This window comes from Dermacentor variabilis, chromosome 5 (assembly GCF_050947875.1).
Source record: "Dermacentor variabilis isolate Ectoservices chromosome 5, ASM5094787v1, whole genome shotgun sequence".
Lineage (NCBI taxonomy): Eukaryota > Metazoa > Arthropoda > Arachnida > Ixodida > Ixodidae > Dermacentor > Dermacentor variabilis.
This window is the reverse complement of record NC_134572.1, coordinates 4,632,199-4,647,222: the sequence shown is the minus strand read 5'-3', so window position 1 is coordinate 4,647,222 and position 15,024 is coordinate 4,632,199. Positions and strand designations below refer to the sequence as shown.

Genomic DNA, 15,024 nt, shown 5'->3' with positions numbered 1-15,024 from the left:
GTGACGGCGAACGGGACGGTCGTCGAGAGTTGCACTGAGTGGCGGCTAGGTAATCGGCGATGTCACGTGGGCGCTCTCCAAGCTGTGGACGCGGCGCCATAGAGAAAGAAATTCAACAAGAGGGGACATTCTTCAAAAACTGGCAACAGGAAACACGTCACGCCTAGTTTCAACACCATCCGTTAGTTGACGCGAGCATCAGAAAAAAAGAATGTGAAATAAACTTCCAGACAACGTTTTATTTTTTTATTCTTTTCCACTGTTGCAAATGGGTCGCAAGCCCCAAGGGTAGCGTTGACCTGGCGGCCTGGGGCACAGCTGGAAGCACCCGAAGGTCCTAGCAAAGGATGAGTCGACTGCTAACAGAACAACTTGTTTATTCTAGCATCGCAAAAGAGCGGCCGGTCAGGTCGACCGAAGTGGAGAAACGGGAGACCACGTTACTCGACTGAAGAAATCGAAGCTTCTACCTTGGCGTCCGGGGGCAGCTGTTTTTATACTCTCAGAGTCGAGGGCAAGAAGGAACGCCTCGATAGAGGCGCACGTGACGGCGGCGCACGCGCACGTTGTGACAAGAAGTGACGTATCCGCCGGGCCGGCGCCGCTCAGACCTCCTCGCTTCACAGTTGGGGAGCTCCTCTCCCCGGCTGCCGCGCTTTGACAAGCGTGGGCACCAACATGCACACACACACACGCACACACACGAAGACACGTGGCATTGAAACATGCCTGGACGCGCTTGGTAGGAGGCGTTGGGGCAGCGCTGAACTGGCCAAAATGTCCGCCGCTGTAAACAAAGCCCCGGCGTCCGTTGCATCCGCGCCGGCTATACCGCACGTCGGAGGCGAAGCGTAACAGACCGCCCCGCCGGGAGAAGGAGATCCCGATGGTCAGGGGACTGCATCCGCTGTCCGGAGGGATGTCGCTCGATGATGCTCATAACCGAAGTCGGTCGTCCCTCGGCGTTTCTTGAGCGCAGCGCACCGAGAAGGCGTCGTTCTCACGTTCAGGTTCACACAGGACACTGCAAAGTGACTTCGCGAGAGTTGCCATTTTTTTTTCTCGTTCCGAGCAAGCGTTAGAACTACGCCGAAACTCAACCGCTCAGTCAGCAAGCACGACACAACCCTCACTAAGCCATACCAGGCTCTTTCCCCTTTTATACTACCGCCTAGTTCCTTACAGTAGTCTAGCAGAACTCAGAACGCGTCCACAAATTGGAAAACTGCACTAGAAAGCACGTCATGACTTTGAAACACTAAACAAAAGCAATCTGCTAAAAATCCTGCCTCAGGAAGAAAAACACCAGTAACAAACAACTTTGAGGCTGATTCCTACGTTAGGGGCCTCGACTTAAGCCATCTGCATTACCGTTGAGACTCCCCTTTTTGTAACGCACCTCAAAGGAATATCGTTGCAAAGCGAGGCTCCAGCGCAGGAGGCGGCCATTTTTGGAAGAGATGGTCTGCAGCCATTGGAGAGGGCAGTGATCCGTCTCAATGATAAACCTCGAGCCGGCTAGGTAGCATGACAATTTCTGAACGGCCCACACGAGACACGCACACTCTTTTTCGGTGGCGCTGTACGCCTGCTCACGACTGGTCAGTTTACGACTAGCATACAGGACGGGGTGTTCCACTTCTCCATTTTCCCGTTGGCACAGTACGACGCCCATGCCTCGCTCACAAGCATCGCACTGAACAACGAACCCTTTTGTGTAGTCTGGCGATCGTAGCACAGGCTGGCTTGTTAGGGTGCTCTTTAGGGCGCTAAAAGCTCTTTCGTTTGTCTCGTCCCAGACGACTGTTTGGGGCTCTGTCTTTCTTAGAGCATCCGTCAGGGGAGCCGCGATATCAGAGTACCGGGGGATGTACCGCTGATAGTAGCCGGCGACACCTAACAACGACCGAATATCGGTCTTCGTGCGCGGTTGCGGGAAGTCTCGCACAGCGGTCACCTTTATTTCAGAGGGGCGGCGACGACCCCGTCCAATCACGTGACCGAGGTAGACAACCTCGGGCTGTGCTAACTGGCACTTGGGAGCCTTGACTGTCAAGGCCGCTTCGCGCAGGCGGGTTAGCGCTGCCCGCAAGTGTGCCATATGCTCAGACCAGGATGCGAATATCGCTACGTCGTCTAAATACGGTAAAGCGAATTCTTCCTGTCCCCGCAACACTTTGTCCACGAGGCTTGAAAAGCAGTATGGCGCGTTCTTCGAACCAAAACTCAAAACTTTAGGACAGAATGTTCCCATTGGTGAAATGAACGCCGCATACCTACTAGCCTCTTCTGTAAGTGGAACCTGCCAATAACCCTTGACAAGATCTAGGGTGGAAATAAACTGAGCGCTACTAACTTTCTCAAGGCGCTCCTCGATGTTAGGGATCGGATAAATTTGATCCTTAGTGATGGAATTAAGCCTGCGGTAGTCGACGCAAGGACGAGTTTCCATGCACGGTACCTCAACTAAAATCAAAGGGGAGGTATAATCACTCTCACCCGCCTCAATAACACCGAGCTGTAGCATTTTCTTTACCTCAGCCTCCATAATATTGCGCTGGCGGGTTGACACCCGGTACGCCTTGGATCGTACTGGCTCTGGGGAGGTAAGTTCTATTTCATGAGTAAGGACAGAAGTCCTACCAGGCCTCTCAGAGAACTGACCTTGAAACTCTTGTAAGAGCTGGTGTAGTTCGGTTTTCTGCTCAGGCGACAGCGGTGCTTTACTGATTAAGTCACTAATGACTTGATCGGTGTCTTCCCTGTTCGTCACTGAGCCTAGTCCCGGAAGCTCGACCGGAAGCTCTTCGGGAACGTTTACCATCATACACACCACTGCTTCCCGTTGTCTATAGGGTTTGAGCAGATTACAGTGGTAAACTTGCTGTGCTTTCCGTTTTCCTGGCAGACTCACCACGTAGTTAACGTCCGACAGTTCTTGAACAACCCGTGCTGGGCCCTCCCACTGCACGTCGAGTTTGTTCTTTAGCGATGTGCGCAATATCGTTACCTCATCGCCCACCTCAAAACGACGGGCCCTGGCTGTCCGATCATAATAAATCTTGGCCCTCTGCTGCGCCTTTGCCATTGCTTCACCTGACAACTCCTGTGCCCTTCTTAAGCGTTCGAGGAGCCTAAGCACGTACTCCACCACGACTGGGTCGTCGCCCCTGCCTTCCCACGAGTCTCGAAGCATGCGAAGCGGAAACCGCAGCGAGCGACCGTACACCAGCCCAGCTGGCGAAAACCCCGTAGCCGCATGCGGCGCGGTCCTTAATGCAAACATCACCCCAGGCAGACACAGCTCCCAGTCAGTTTGTTGTTCAAAACACAATGTTCTCAACACGCGCGTCATGACGGAGTGGAGCTTCTCAACGGAATTCGACTGTGGGTGGTACACTGAGCTGTGTAACAGCTTTACCCCACACCTTTCGAGAAAGGCTGTCGCCAAAGCGCTACTAAACACTGTGCTCTGATCTGACTGGATTTCCGCAGGAAAACCAACTCGCGCAAATATGGACAGTAGTGCAGTGACTATCCCAACTGAGCTGAGTTCTTTAAGCGGCACTGCTTCAGGGAATTTTGTCGCTGGGCAGATCACAGTCAAAATGTATCTGTACCCCGTGGTTGTTACCGGCAGAGGTCCCACTGTATCAATAACGAGCCGTCTAAACGGCTCCGTAATGATAGGTACAAACTTCAACGGCGCCCTCGATTTGTCCCCTGGTTTGCACACCCGCTGACAGGTGTCAGAAGACCTCACAAAGTGCTCTGCGTCACGAAAACACCCTGGCCAATAGTACTCTTGCAAGAGACGGTCCTTAGCCTTCTTAACTCCTAGGTGTTCGGACCACGAACCTCCATGCGATAAGCGCAACAGATCCTGACGGTAGCACTGAGGCACGATCAGCTGATCGAACTCCACTCCCCTGCGGTCTAGATACCTCCGGTACAGGACCCCACTTCTTTCCACAAAACGAGCATTTTTCTTGGCGATACCTTCCTTGACATTGCAGCGCATGTTTTCTAGGCTGCCATCCTTTTTTTTTTTTTTGCTCGGCTATCAAAGCCGACCGGCTGACTTTTAGCAACCTATTAAGTCCATCTGACGTAGGCGCGATGAGCAAATCTGCAGATAGCTCTTCTAACTTTCCCGTGTCGGGCATTTCCTCTCCAGTATCTGGTGCCTTCAACGCTACAGGCTCAATTTTATTCAGTTCGGACGTGCTCTGAATATCAGCTTGCTGCGCCTCCGACCCTTTCTCATTGTTCGACAACGTCGGCCTCGCAACTACCACCCTTGCAGCGAGCTCCCGAACTCTCGATCTGGTTAAGGCCTGAACGCTAGCCTCACCAAACAAAAGCCCCTTCTCGCGCAGGAGGTGATCGGACCTGTTCGAAAATAGGTACGGGTACTGGGGGGGGCAGCATAGATGACACTGCGGCCTCCGTCTCAAGTGCTCCGAAAGGTCCTTCAATAAGCACTTTTGCTACGGGCAGACACACGCTATGAGCTTCCACGGCTTGCTTGATCCATGCGCACTCGCCCGTGAACATACCGGGTTCTACGTAAGAAGGGTGAACTACATCCATTGTAGTTTTTGGACACGCTTGCCGCGCCCGGCTTATTGACGCAGTAAGCGAAAACCGGCTCGGCCGTGTGCCGCAGTTAGTTTCGCGTGTACTGAATCTTACGGGTAGAAGTTCGTGACGCATTCTCTGACCCGAAAAAGTATTTTAATTTATTTGGTAACCTTTTGGGATATATTGAGGCTTGCTCGCCGCGCCTGGCGTTGTGAAGCTGTTAGCAAAAAAGCAAGCCGGCCATAGTGAGTTAGTTTTTCATGTACTGAATTTTAGTGGGACAAGTTTGTGACGCATTTTATAGCCCTGCAACAACATATACCTTATTTCGATACTCGCGCTTCTCGAAAACGCGACGAGCGATTGCCGAGAGTGATTACAAGGGAGTGTTGCATGCGCCAGCAGGACGCGTAAAAGATAACACGGAGGAGCTCAAGAACATGCCATTTATGTATTCTGAGCGACTGAAAACAGGTTTTGCACCCACGAGTCTGACTTGAGTGCGATTAGAAGGCATTCTGCGAGCGTGTAACATGGTCTGGCTGAGCCTGTGTTGTAGCCACCTTTTTGTACTTGGCGTACCATCGTGTCGACTGAGGCCAAGTTGTTTTGGAAACGCGCAGTCACCCGTGTATTTGTGCACTTAAGGTGCAGGAAATAATGCCCGGAAAAGGAGGGGTGCTTGAAAATCGGATGTTCAAATCTTATGGCATTGTTTGGGAGGAGTCTTTGCTGCGAAATGTACGTAAAAATGAATTTATCTGTAATGCCGCTCATTCACCACTTACGCACGTTTCGCCTCTACACGCAATACTCCTGTTAGGTCAATATACCGAAATGATACATGCATGTAATTTACTTTCTTTCAGCTGATGGCATCCGGTGGAGCATCGTACGGCAACGACTGCTGCTTACCTGGTGCCACAACTTTGGATGAATGCAGAAGAAGCCCGGAACGAGCATTTATATAGAGCAAAATAAGCATTTCATAACTGAGGTTTTGTAGCGCACGAAAAGGGACGAAGGACAGTTCGTCCCTTTTCGTGCGCTAAAAAACCTCAGTCATGAACCAACACACCCTAACCTACGCTCTTTCAGGCATTTCATCATTTCAGAAGACGTCTTTCGTTTTCTTTATGAAATTGCACCTGACAGATTCGGCGCAGTCTTGTAAAGGTCAATCACAATCATTTATACTTAATAATGAAACGATTCCCCGCCAAGGCCACGCGAGGTTCAGCAGAAGCGAAAAAATAAAAATGAATGCCGCGCCGAGCAGCGGAGCCGGCGCGGCGTGTACCAACTGGTGTTCAAAACGCGCGCGCCCAAAACCGAAACCGGAAGAAGTCAACAACATCCGCTTGGTGTGCTACAGTCAATTCGGCCGCTGGGCTCTATGGGAGTGTCCGCCCTTGTAGAAATTTCTTTCTATATGGCGGCGCGTTGACGGCGAACCCTCTCAGAGTCCCAAGTCGCGGTATGGGCATCGGCGGTACACATGGCCGGCTTCTCCGCAGTGATAGCAGAGCGGGCGGTGTTCGGGGGCTCGCCAAATGTCCGTGTTCCTGGCGTAGGTCCGCTGGGCAACGGGTGGGCGTGCTGGTGGTGGCAGCGGCGGACGACGGAATTGCGGCGTAAAAGGCCCTGGTGCGGTCGCGGACGGGGGCCTTGACGGCGTGCGACGGCGGTGTAGGTCATCGCTTCTGGCTGGGGCTGCGGTAATTGAGGTTGCACCTCAGGAACCCCAAGCGATCGCTGAACCTCATCTTTCACGATGTCGGCGATCGAGGCCACTTGAAGCTGCGACGAAGGCAGGACCTTGCGCAGTTCTTCGCGCACAATGGCCCTGATGGTCTCTTGAAGGTCGTCGGAACACAGTCCTTGGATGGCGTACTGCGGCGTGAGCCCCTGGCAGTTATATTGCCGGGTGCTCATCTCCAGAGTTTTCTCGATCGTCGATGCCTCTGCAGAAAACTCAGCTACAGTCTTCGGTGGGTTACGAATAGGTCCGGCGAAAAGTTCTTCCTTGACGCCCCGCATCAGGAAGCGGACTTTTTTCTCCTCCAACATTTCCGGGTCGGCGTGTCGGAAAAGACGGGCCATCTCCTCCGTGAAGATTGCGATCGTCTCATTTGGCAGCTGCGCTCTGGTTTCTAGTAGAGCTTGGGCTCGCTCTTTTCGCACCACGCTTGTAAATGTTTGCAAGAAGCCGCTTTAGAACAGGTCCCACGTCGTTAAGGTGGCTTCTCGATTCTCGAACCACGTCCTGGCAGCGTCTTCCAATGCGAAGAAGACATGTCGCAGTTTGTCGTCGCTGTTCCAGCTGTTAAATGCAGCGACCCTCTCATACGTCTCGAGCCAGGTTTTCGGGTCCTCGAATGTTGAACCGCGGAACGTCGGAGGCTCCCTGGGCTGCTGCAGCACGATGGGGGACGCTGGGGATGCCATTGGGGTTGCCTTGGCCACAATCTTCTTGGTCTTCTCAGGTAGAAGTCCGTGCTCCAGGGGCAGCTATTGAAGACGGCGGCTTGCTCGATGGTCCGGGACTACATTGGTGTTCTCTTTGCGGTCCGGGGCTGGATCACGGCTTGTCGGGGGCGTCCGGTACATGAACGAAAAGCACCTCCACCAGATGTCACGTGTTGGTGACGTTGAAGAACACAGTAGCAATACTGTGAAAGACAAAACTAACTTTTATTGGGCGAACCAGTGCCCACAAAAACAGGCTACACTTATAGCACTACGATAGCGGCGAGCACTGTCGGCGATCGTCGAAAATCTCATCAGCGGGTCAAGCGCGTCTGCTTTTATAGATCAATCGTCGAATGTGCCAGAGTAACCGCTGGGAACCGCGTGTCTTCCACAAAGTTCTACACTATTCGCGTCGCGCATACACAAGTTGCGGTGAAAGACAGTTGACGGAACCATCGATAACATTTGTTAGGCGGTGAGAAGTGGTCGCACGATACAGATAAAGAAGTACACGTGTATATATATATATATATATATATATATACGGTAGGGGCTCGTTGTGTATATCTCAAGGTTAGGCACCAAGATATATGAAACCACTGCAGAAGCCAAGCAACGGCGCAAACATGATTCGCACGGAGCACTTAATGCCCAAGAACAAAACAGCAGGCCGCTTTTATCTTCCTAATATACATAAAGTTCCGGTCGAAGAAATATTTACAGCAGAAATCCCAGGTCGGCCTATTGTGTCTGATAACAACACACCTACTGAGTCACTATCTAAATTCTTAAATCACCACCTGTCAAACATATCCACCACCCTCCCATCTTTCGTTCAAGACACGCCGCACTTCCTCCGAATTATCGACGGCATGAACGCCAACCAAATTCTTTCCGACCCCGCTATTCTAGTCACTTTGGATGTTTCTGCCCTTTACGCCAACATTCCCATGAGTGAAGGAATTGAAGCCGTTTCTAGATCCCTCGCAATCAATCCCCAGGCGCACGCTCCTGAAGTTTACTTATCGCTCCTTAGGTTAGTTCTCACGCTCAACTATTTCGAATTCGATTCTATACACTACCTGCAAATTTTCGGCACTAGCATGGGTACGCCATACTCTCCCACGTATGTGAACATTTTTATGGGACAGCTTGAAGCAAACCTGCTGAAATCCTACCCTTTAAAACCCCACGCCTATCTTCGTTACATTGACGACATATTTATAATATGGAAACACGGCGCAAGCGCGTTAACCGACTTAATTAGCCATTTCAATCACTTTCACCCGAGTATTAAAGTTACTGCTCACCACTCTCCTAGTCAGATCAACTTCCTGGACACGACGGTCTACATAGAAAACGGAAAACTGAGAACGACACTTTACCGGAAGCCTACAGATAGCCAGCAATATTTAGACTACAACAGTCATCACCCGCGACATTGCAAGCAAGGAATTTTTGTCGGACAAGCGAAACATATAAGAATCTGCAGCGAAGACCACGATTAACAGAAAGGAACTATCCCCAAGTTGCTCTCGATAGAGCTTATGATGCCGCGTCAAGATTGGAGAGACAGTCGGAATTGGCGAAGAGACAGCTCACATTAGAATCTGACAGACCGCCGGCCTTTATAACAAAATAACAAAATATTAACAAAATAGAGCATCGCACGCGAAATGCGAAGGTTGTGGGTTCGGTTCCCACCTGAGGCAAGTTGTTTTTTCATCCACTTTAATTTCCATTAATTTATCGTTACTTTATTTCATTTATTACACACAAGTAATTTCCCCTGTGTTGTCCTTGGTGTCAGTGTTTGTTGTCTTCTCATGATATGACAGAAAAAAATCGGGCCCCCCTTGGTTAACCCTCTTTCTTCTCGCTTGTAGCAAAGATGTATCATGTCTGGTAACGCGCTTACTCTTGTGGACCGTCATGAAACATTCAGCTTCCACCATTCGTGTGCTGTCAGTGTAGTCAGCCATTTATAGTGCATATAAAGTGCACATGTATTCAAATGTGTGCCCATTCACCTATCCTTGATATATTGGGGACAGAGTGGACGTGAGTAAGTTTGCATGCCAGGTGGGGTAGATGTGCACGAAACTTCCTATGACAGGAAGTGGCACTACTTACTCCCCTTTTTATTGTTCAACGAGCGGTGCTCACTCTTGCTGACGTTCGGAGTTTGAAGTCCTTTCTTTGGAGGTTAGCGATACAATGCTGGCAGATGAGTGAAGGCTTTTATTCTGGGGGAAGTTGTGGCATTGCGAAGAGCAAGCAACACAGGCTGTCCTTATGGAGCAGTAGTCCGTGAGCTTGGTCACACAGATTCATTCCATTCCTTAATATGCCAGTCACTATTTTCACAGCCAACTACTGCACACGCCTTCAATCCACCACTCCAAAATTTGAAGCACAGTGCGTTAATGAAAACTCGGTTGCATATTGGACAGCTGATCGCACAGAAGCAAGGTAGATGCGGTAATGGTTTTGTATTTGTGTGCACATCGCCAAAAGTGCCATCTCTTTTCTCTAGAACAAAGTGCTCCGTGAAAAGAGTGAATATGTACGCATATCTGAATCTGCAAATGGAAAGAACTGACAGAGAGGAAGAAGGTAAACTGCCACGTGCCGTCTACACCAAGAAGTCAAGATGGTATGTGGCAGTTTACGTTCTTCCTCTCTGTCAGTTCTTTCCATTTGCAGATTCAGATATGCGTACATATGTATATGAAGGATCCGCAATAAAACCTTAGTTGAATGTCAGCGCCTGTCCCGTCTTGACCTGCTTTTTGTTCTTGCTGCGCTATGTAATCTGTATAACGATGAATTACCAACATGCCCAAACCTATTCCCTCCTTAAATTAGGCAATGAGCAGTCTCTAATAGACCTCTCCCTCGGTACATGACACAATGAAGGCAACATCACCGGCGCCTGTAGAGTGGGTCTGGTTGGCAAAACATCGCCTCTGCGTGGCAGGGTGCAGTCACGTAGTGCTTGGTGCGAGTGTGCGCCAAGTGGACACATTTTTTTTTTTTGGCAAGCATCTGCAACAATCTCGCCAGTCAGATTAGCAGTATTGTGTGCTGGAGAACACTGGTGGGTGGTAAACTGTGTGCTAAAAAAACTGGCGATGCTGGTTTTTTTGCTTGCAAAAGTGTGAGCAATGCGGTGGTTTTTAGTGGCCTGTGTGCTGGACATCGACATCATCTGTTCTTCAGAAATGCACTATGTTTGTTGTTGCGTGATGGAATGCGCAGCAAGAAATAGCGATGGTTTCGGCACATCTTTCTGTAGGAAACGGAATGCATTGTTGTGTGGTTGTGCGTACGTTTGTGGTGTAATGCACAATCAGCAGTGCCTCTTGTTGCAGTGACCAAGCGTCGACAGAATTTCTGGGCCCATCACTTTTGTACAGGTGGACATGAATGAGAGGCGATGCTCAGTGAGTGCGGATATGTCAGTGTCATTAACGCTGTGTGAAGAAAAAAAAATTGCTAAAGCATAATCTATCGGCTTAAAGGTACACCTGTGAATGAGCTCCTACCATGTGCTTTTACCATTCCGGGAACAGCGTAGGCCTCGCCACAAGGAATGTGCATGCGCTACTAGCATGTTTTTACCATTGCCGGACCTGCCTGTGCACTCTTCACCATGAGGATTGCACAAAATGCAACCCACTAAAATCATTATACAGATCTCACGGGTCTCAACTAAAACAGTTTTATTTCTTGTTTTTATACTTGCCTTTACGCCACAAAATTTAAGCTGTGATTGTACATATAAGAACACAAAACTGGGTTCTAATGAATACATTGTTGCGCCAAAAAAGGAAAAAATAAAGACTTGGGAGGGAGAGTCCGAAACGAAAGATTGAGCGCTGATGGTTTTGTACTCTCGCTAGTCTTTCTTTTTTCCTTTTTTGGAGCAACAACGTATTCATTAGATCCCAACCAACTCGCCCAGCAACAAGTTCTACACAGAACTGGGTCTTTTAAAGTTACAAGCAGCAAAGAAAGGCCACATGAACAGCAAATTTAACGTGCAACTAATTATGCATTACTTATAATATGCTTCGTGCATTTGCATTGTGATGAGTAATAGGTTAAATTAATTAAAATATGGTGTTTAACATCCTTAATAAGCAGAGTGGCTTATGAAGGGCGCTGTAAGGGAGAGCTTCGGACTTGTTTTGACCACCTGGGGTTTTTCACTGTGCACCTAAACCACGGTAAGGACTGTTTTTTAATTCCACCCCCATTGGAACTTAAGCACTGCCACTGCATATGGCTGATAGTTGTAGACGAAGTTAGTCTTGTATATCATTTAAGATTACAGAAATTAAGTGCAATCATGTCAATACAATGCAAAATGTTTGCCAAAAATCAGTCATTTAAGAGAAGTGTCGTGTTGGCACCAAGAAAAGGCTAATATTCTGTTGTAACATATTTGCTTTCGAAGCTCTTTGATCTGCAAAAGAGCATCTGGTGATTTCTTAGGAAATCACCCTATGCTGATCCAAGGACACCATGCACTTGGCAACAATGCTATCTTAATGTGCCAGTCAAGTGGGGACAGTCACTTTTTAACAACAGTTCGTAGGTGCTGTCCCTTCAGAACGTAGCAATATGCAAAAATTGTGCTTGCAGCAGCTTAGATAGAAGCAGTGCTCCTATTCAGAGAACCGGTTGGCTGTACGACTTTTGCCAACCAATGCCCACTTCAGAGGTGCGGCACATGGGATGGGCACATGCAATGACGGCATGCTGTTTGCAAACAGGGGAGTCTGTGGGTGTGATCACTGTGAAAACAGCTGTGGTTCTAGCAGATATACTAGAGAAAATCTTTGGTTTTCGATGATTATTGAGCAACTATAGCATTTCCAATGGACTTGCTCCTTTCATAAAGCCTACAGAACAACAAAATTCTATAGGATATAGTGCTTCAAACATCAGCATGAAAACTATGTAGACAAGGAAGATTCGCAGTGAAGCAATATCTTTGAATACCTTCTTTTTGCCCACATGTTTTCATGGCGCTCTATGAAAACAACCAGACTGGCTGGCCTTGGGTGCAACATTGTTGAGCTCAATGCTCTGGTGTCAGTTGGTCTAGAGAGTGTTAGAACCCATCAAAATCACTTCCCGCCAGCTGTGGTGATGTTGTAGTGTCTGGAGTGGAAGGCGTCAACACCTCCGATTGGTTTTGGGACAAACTAACATTGGACGGAGTTGAGATCACTTCAAAGATGCCCTGAGAAGCACTATTGCTAAGGGTTGGGGTGCTGTGGCGGTGTGAGTCTCGAAATGAGCTCTTTGCTGCTTTCTTGTGCTTCGTGGTGCTATGGATGCTGCTCACAGTAATGTCAGCTGTATCCATGTTAAGAGACTTGCTTGGCACTTGTGAAAGTGACAGTGACATTGTGTCAGACAGAGAAGCCTGGCTCTGATAACTCTGTTGTTCTGAAGTGAACCGTTTTGCTGCATTGTTGCTCACATATCCAACAGTAGCTGGTGCTTCAGGTGGGTCTTTACTCGTGGATGACGCGGAGCCGGTAGATGCCATCTCCTCCTGAATTGAGGAGACCAAAGTGCTGTCATGTGAAGACAGTGAGCCCTTGGAAGCTGAATTTTTGTTGTGTGGCTTCTGTGATGTTCTGGGCTTTGAAGCCAAGCTAGAGGTTACAAGATGCTTTGTCGAATAATTTTTTTCTTCAGCTTCTGACAGAGACGACGCCTTTGAAGTGATACTATTGAACTCATACCTGTACCCCAATGAGCCAGCCTCACTGTCCAATGTTTCCAGTGGAAAGAACTCGGGTGATACCAGTGTACTAGACATGAGCTTGGAAGGAACTTGATCAATGCCAAGCAGCTCTGAGAGCCGCTTTGATGATTCTAGTGGAGCAGCTAAAGTGTCGCTGAGCATTCTTCTTGGCCGACTGCCCTGTAGGGACTCCTCTGCAGCTGCCTTGAATGAAGTGGTGTGTTTTTTTATGTCTTCTTTGTCTCGAGTGACTAAAGAAGTGGTGTCGGCTGTGCTGCTGTTACTTTGATTTCTCTTCTCTGAAATGATCTGTTTGGCTTTGCTTCGGACAAACACTTGAAAAGGCTTTGCCTGGGGAGGCACAGGTGGTTTTGATGCCATGGTCTTGCTCATGGGCGCAGGTCCGCGAGTCAAGAAGGGGCAGCTGTGTGTGCTTGGGTCACCAGTGTGATCTCTTGTGGAATACAGGTCATCACGTGAACCTGAGCGAACACTACCGGAATATCTTGGCGTGACCAAGGGCAGTTGTCCAGGACATGTCACACTATGTACAACAACATCCTCAGACTGCCTGGCAGCCTGTGGCACTTTCTCAATGGGATCCCTGGGAAGAAAACGAAAGAGAATAAATGTTTGCCTCTTTCTGCTTCATTATGCACCAAGGCAGCAGAATAGTAATTGCACACAACAATTAGTAGATGAACGCACCTATTTGTGTCAGCACTAGCAGCCAGGAAGACTTGGAACTTGATGAAAGCCCTCTCTATGTCCTTCAGCAGTGCATCTGAAACCAATGAATATCCAGGCTGCCGACAACCCTTGCACTGCTGAGAACGTAGTTGTCGATTTTCCTCAAAGAGCTGCAAAAGAGAGAGAGAGAGCTAAGTTTGTATATGCTACTATATGCATGTTAAAATTGTGCATGATAATGAGTTAACTACAGGCCTTGTCATAAGGCAGGACTTACTTAACTCAGTCAAATTATGGGTAAGAACAAAAAACTGACCTCAAGTAGTTTTCTTTCCACTATTTGCCTGGCTTCTTGCTCTTTTCTCAAGGTTTCTTGGCATCGATGCAGGTCCTCCTTGAATGGCACAGAAATACAAAATAAGTTAACAACAATAATAATTATAATAATAAGAACAAAAGCAAAATAAAGTTAATGGAAGTATGTGAATCGGATGACTCAGATTAGGTTTCATAATACAAGGCAGAGTTCAGATAAAGGTTCTCAACAAAAATGAATTCAGATGCGCCTGAACACTCACCTTGTCCTGATTACTTAGTTTTAATGACCATAAAGATTTAGCCATTGTTTTCAGTAACCATTTCAGTACTGTGATGATTTACAGTGCGATTTACCTTTACCTAGATTTCCATGCAGTCTCCATTCATTTTACCTCTATACAATGCCAGAAGGTTGTAATATCATCGCATCTTTTACAACAACTGGTCTTGACCTTGCTCTCATCTACCCTTTGAACATTAGGCCAGAGTCAAAAAAAAAGATTTCACCAGTATTAGCAGATACAGCAAACAAATTATTTAGTGGTAGTGCATTTCCCAATTACCTCAAATCAGGTAAAGTAATCCTAAGCTTTAGGAAAGGCGATCATGAAAGCATCACTAATTATCGTTTAAATTGCATTTTGCCTTTCTTTAGCAAAGTAATTGAAAACGAAATATACAAATGCTTGACTAATGACTCATCCAAATTCAACCTAGTGTCTCCTGATCAATTTGGCCTCTGAGAGGGTTTGTCAACACAACTGCTGCAGTGCTCTTGTGAACTGCAGTTAGAAAGTGGCACTGTGTGATTTGAGCTTTTCTTGTGCAGCATTTAAGGTTTGTTATTTGCCAAGCAGTGGCCAAATGTCAGCAGGCTGCACAGCTTCAGCAAAGAATGAGTCGTATCCTGAGTAGAGTAAAATTAGCTATTGTGCATTTTCTTTTTTCCTTTCAGGGAATTTTTTCCTCAGCAAAGTATTTTCAACTTTGTCCAGAGTGCCTACAGCATGCTTATTTGTTACATTCTGAACACTGTTTTGCATAGGAAATGAGGTGTTTTCTCGCACACCCAAGACTATCATAAGCAAGCTTTGTTTAAAACAAATGTTTGTCATTAGTCCTCCATGACACGAACATGGGCGCGAACACTGTTTCAACTGTTTACTCGAACTGATCTCGATACCACACGGAGA

At 47.9% G+C, this 15,024-nt stretch overlaps 1 protein-coding gene across 2 annotated transcripts in view; it reads right to left on the bottom strand.

Annotated features, from left to right (window-relative positions):
- Positions 1-10,766: 10,766 nt before the first annotated feature.
- Positions 10,767-15,024, bottom strand: part of LOC142582185 (uncharacterized) — a 60,743-nt gene continuing 56,485 nt past the window's right edge. For both annotated transcript variants that reach the window (XM_075691595.1, XM_075691594.1), the window contains exons 9-11: positions 13,830-13,907; positions 13,532-13,683; positions 10,767-13,427 (exon numbers count right to left, since the gene is read on the bottom strand). In XM_075691595.1, the coding sequence (XP_075547710.1) occupies positions 12,179-13,427; positions 13,532-13,683; positions 13,830-13,907 (1,479 nt within the window). In that variant the 3' untranslated portion in view covers positions 10,767-12,178. The remainder of the gene's footprint in view (positions 13,428-13,531; positions 13,684-13,829; positions 13,908-15,024) is intronic.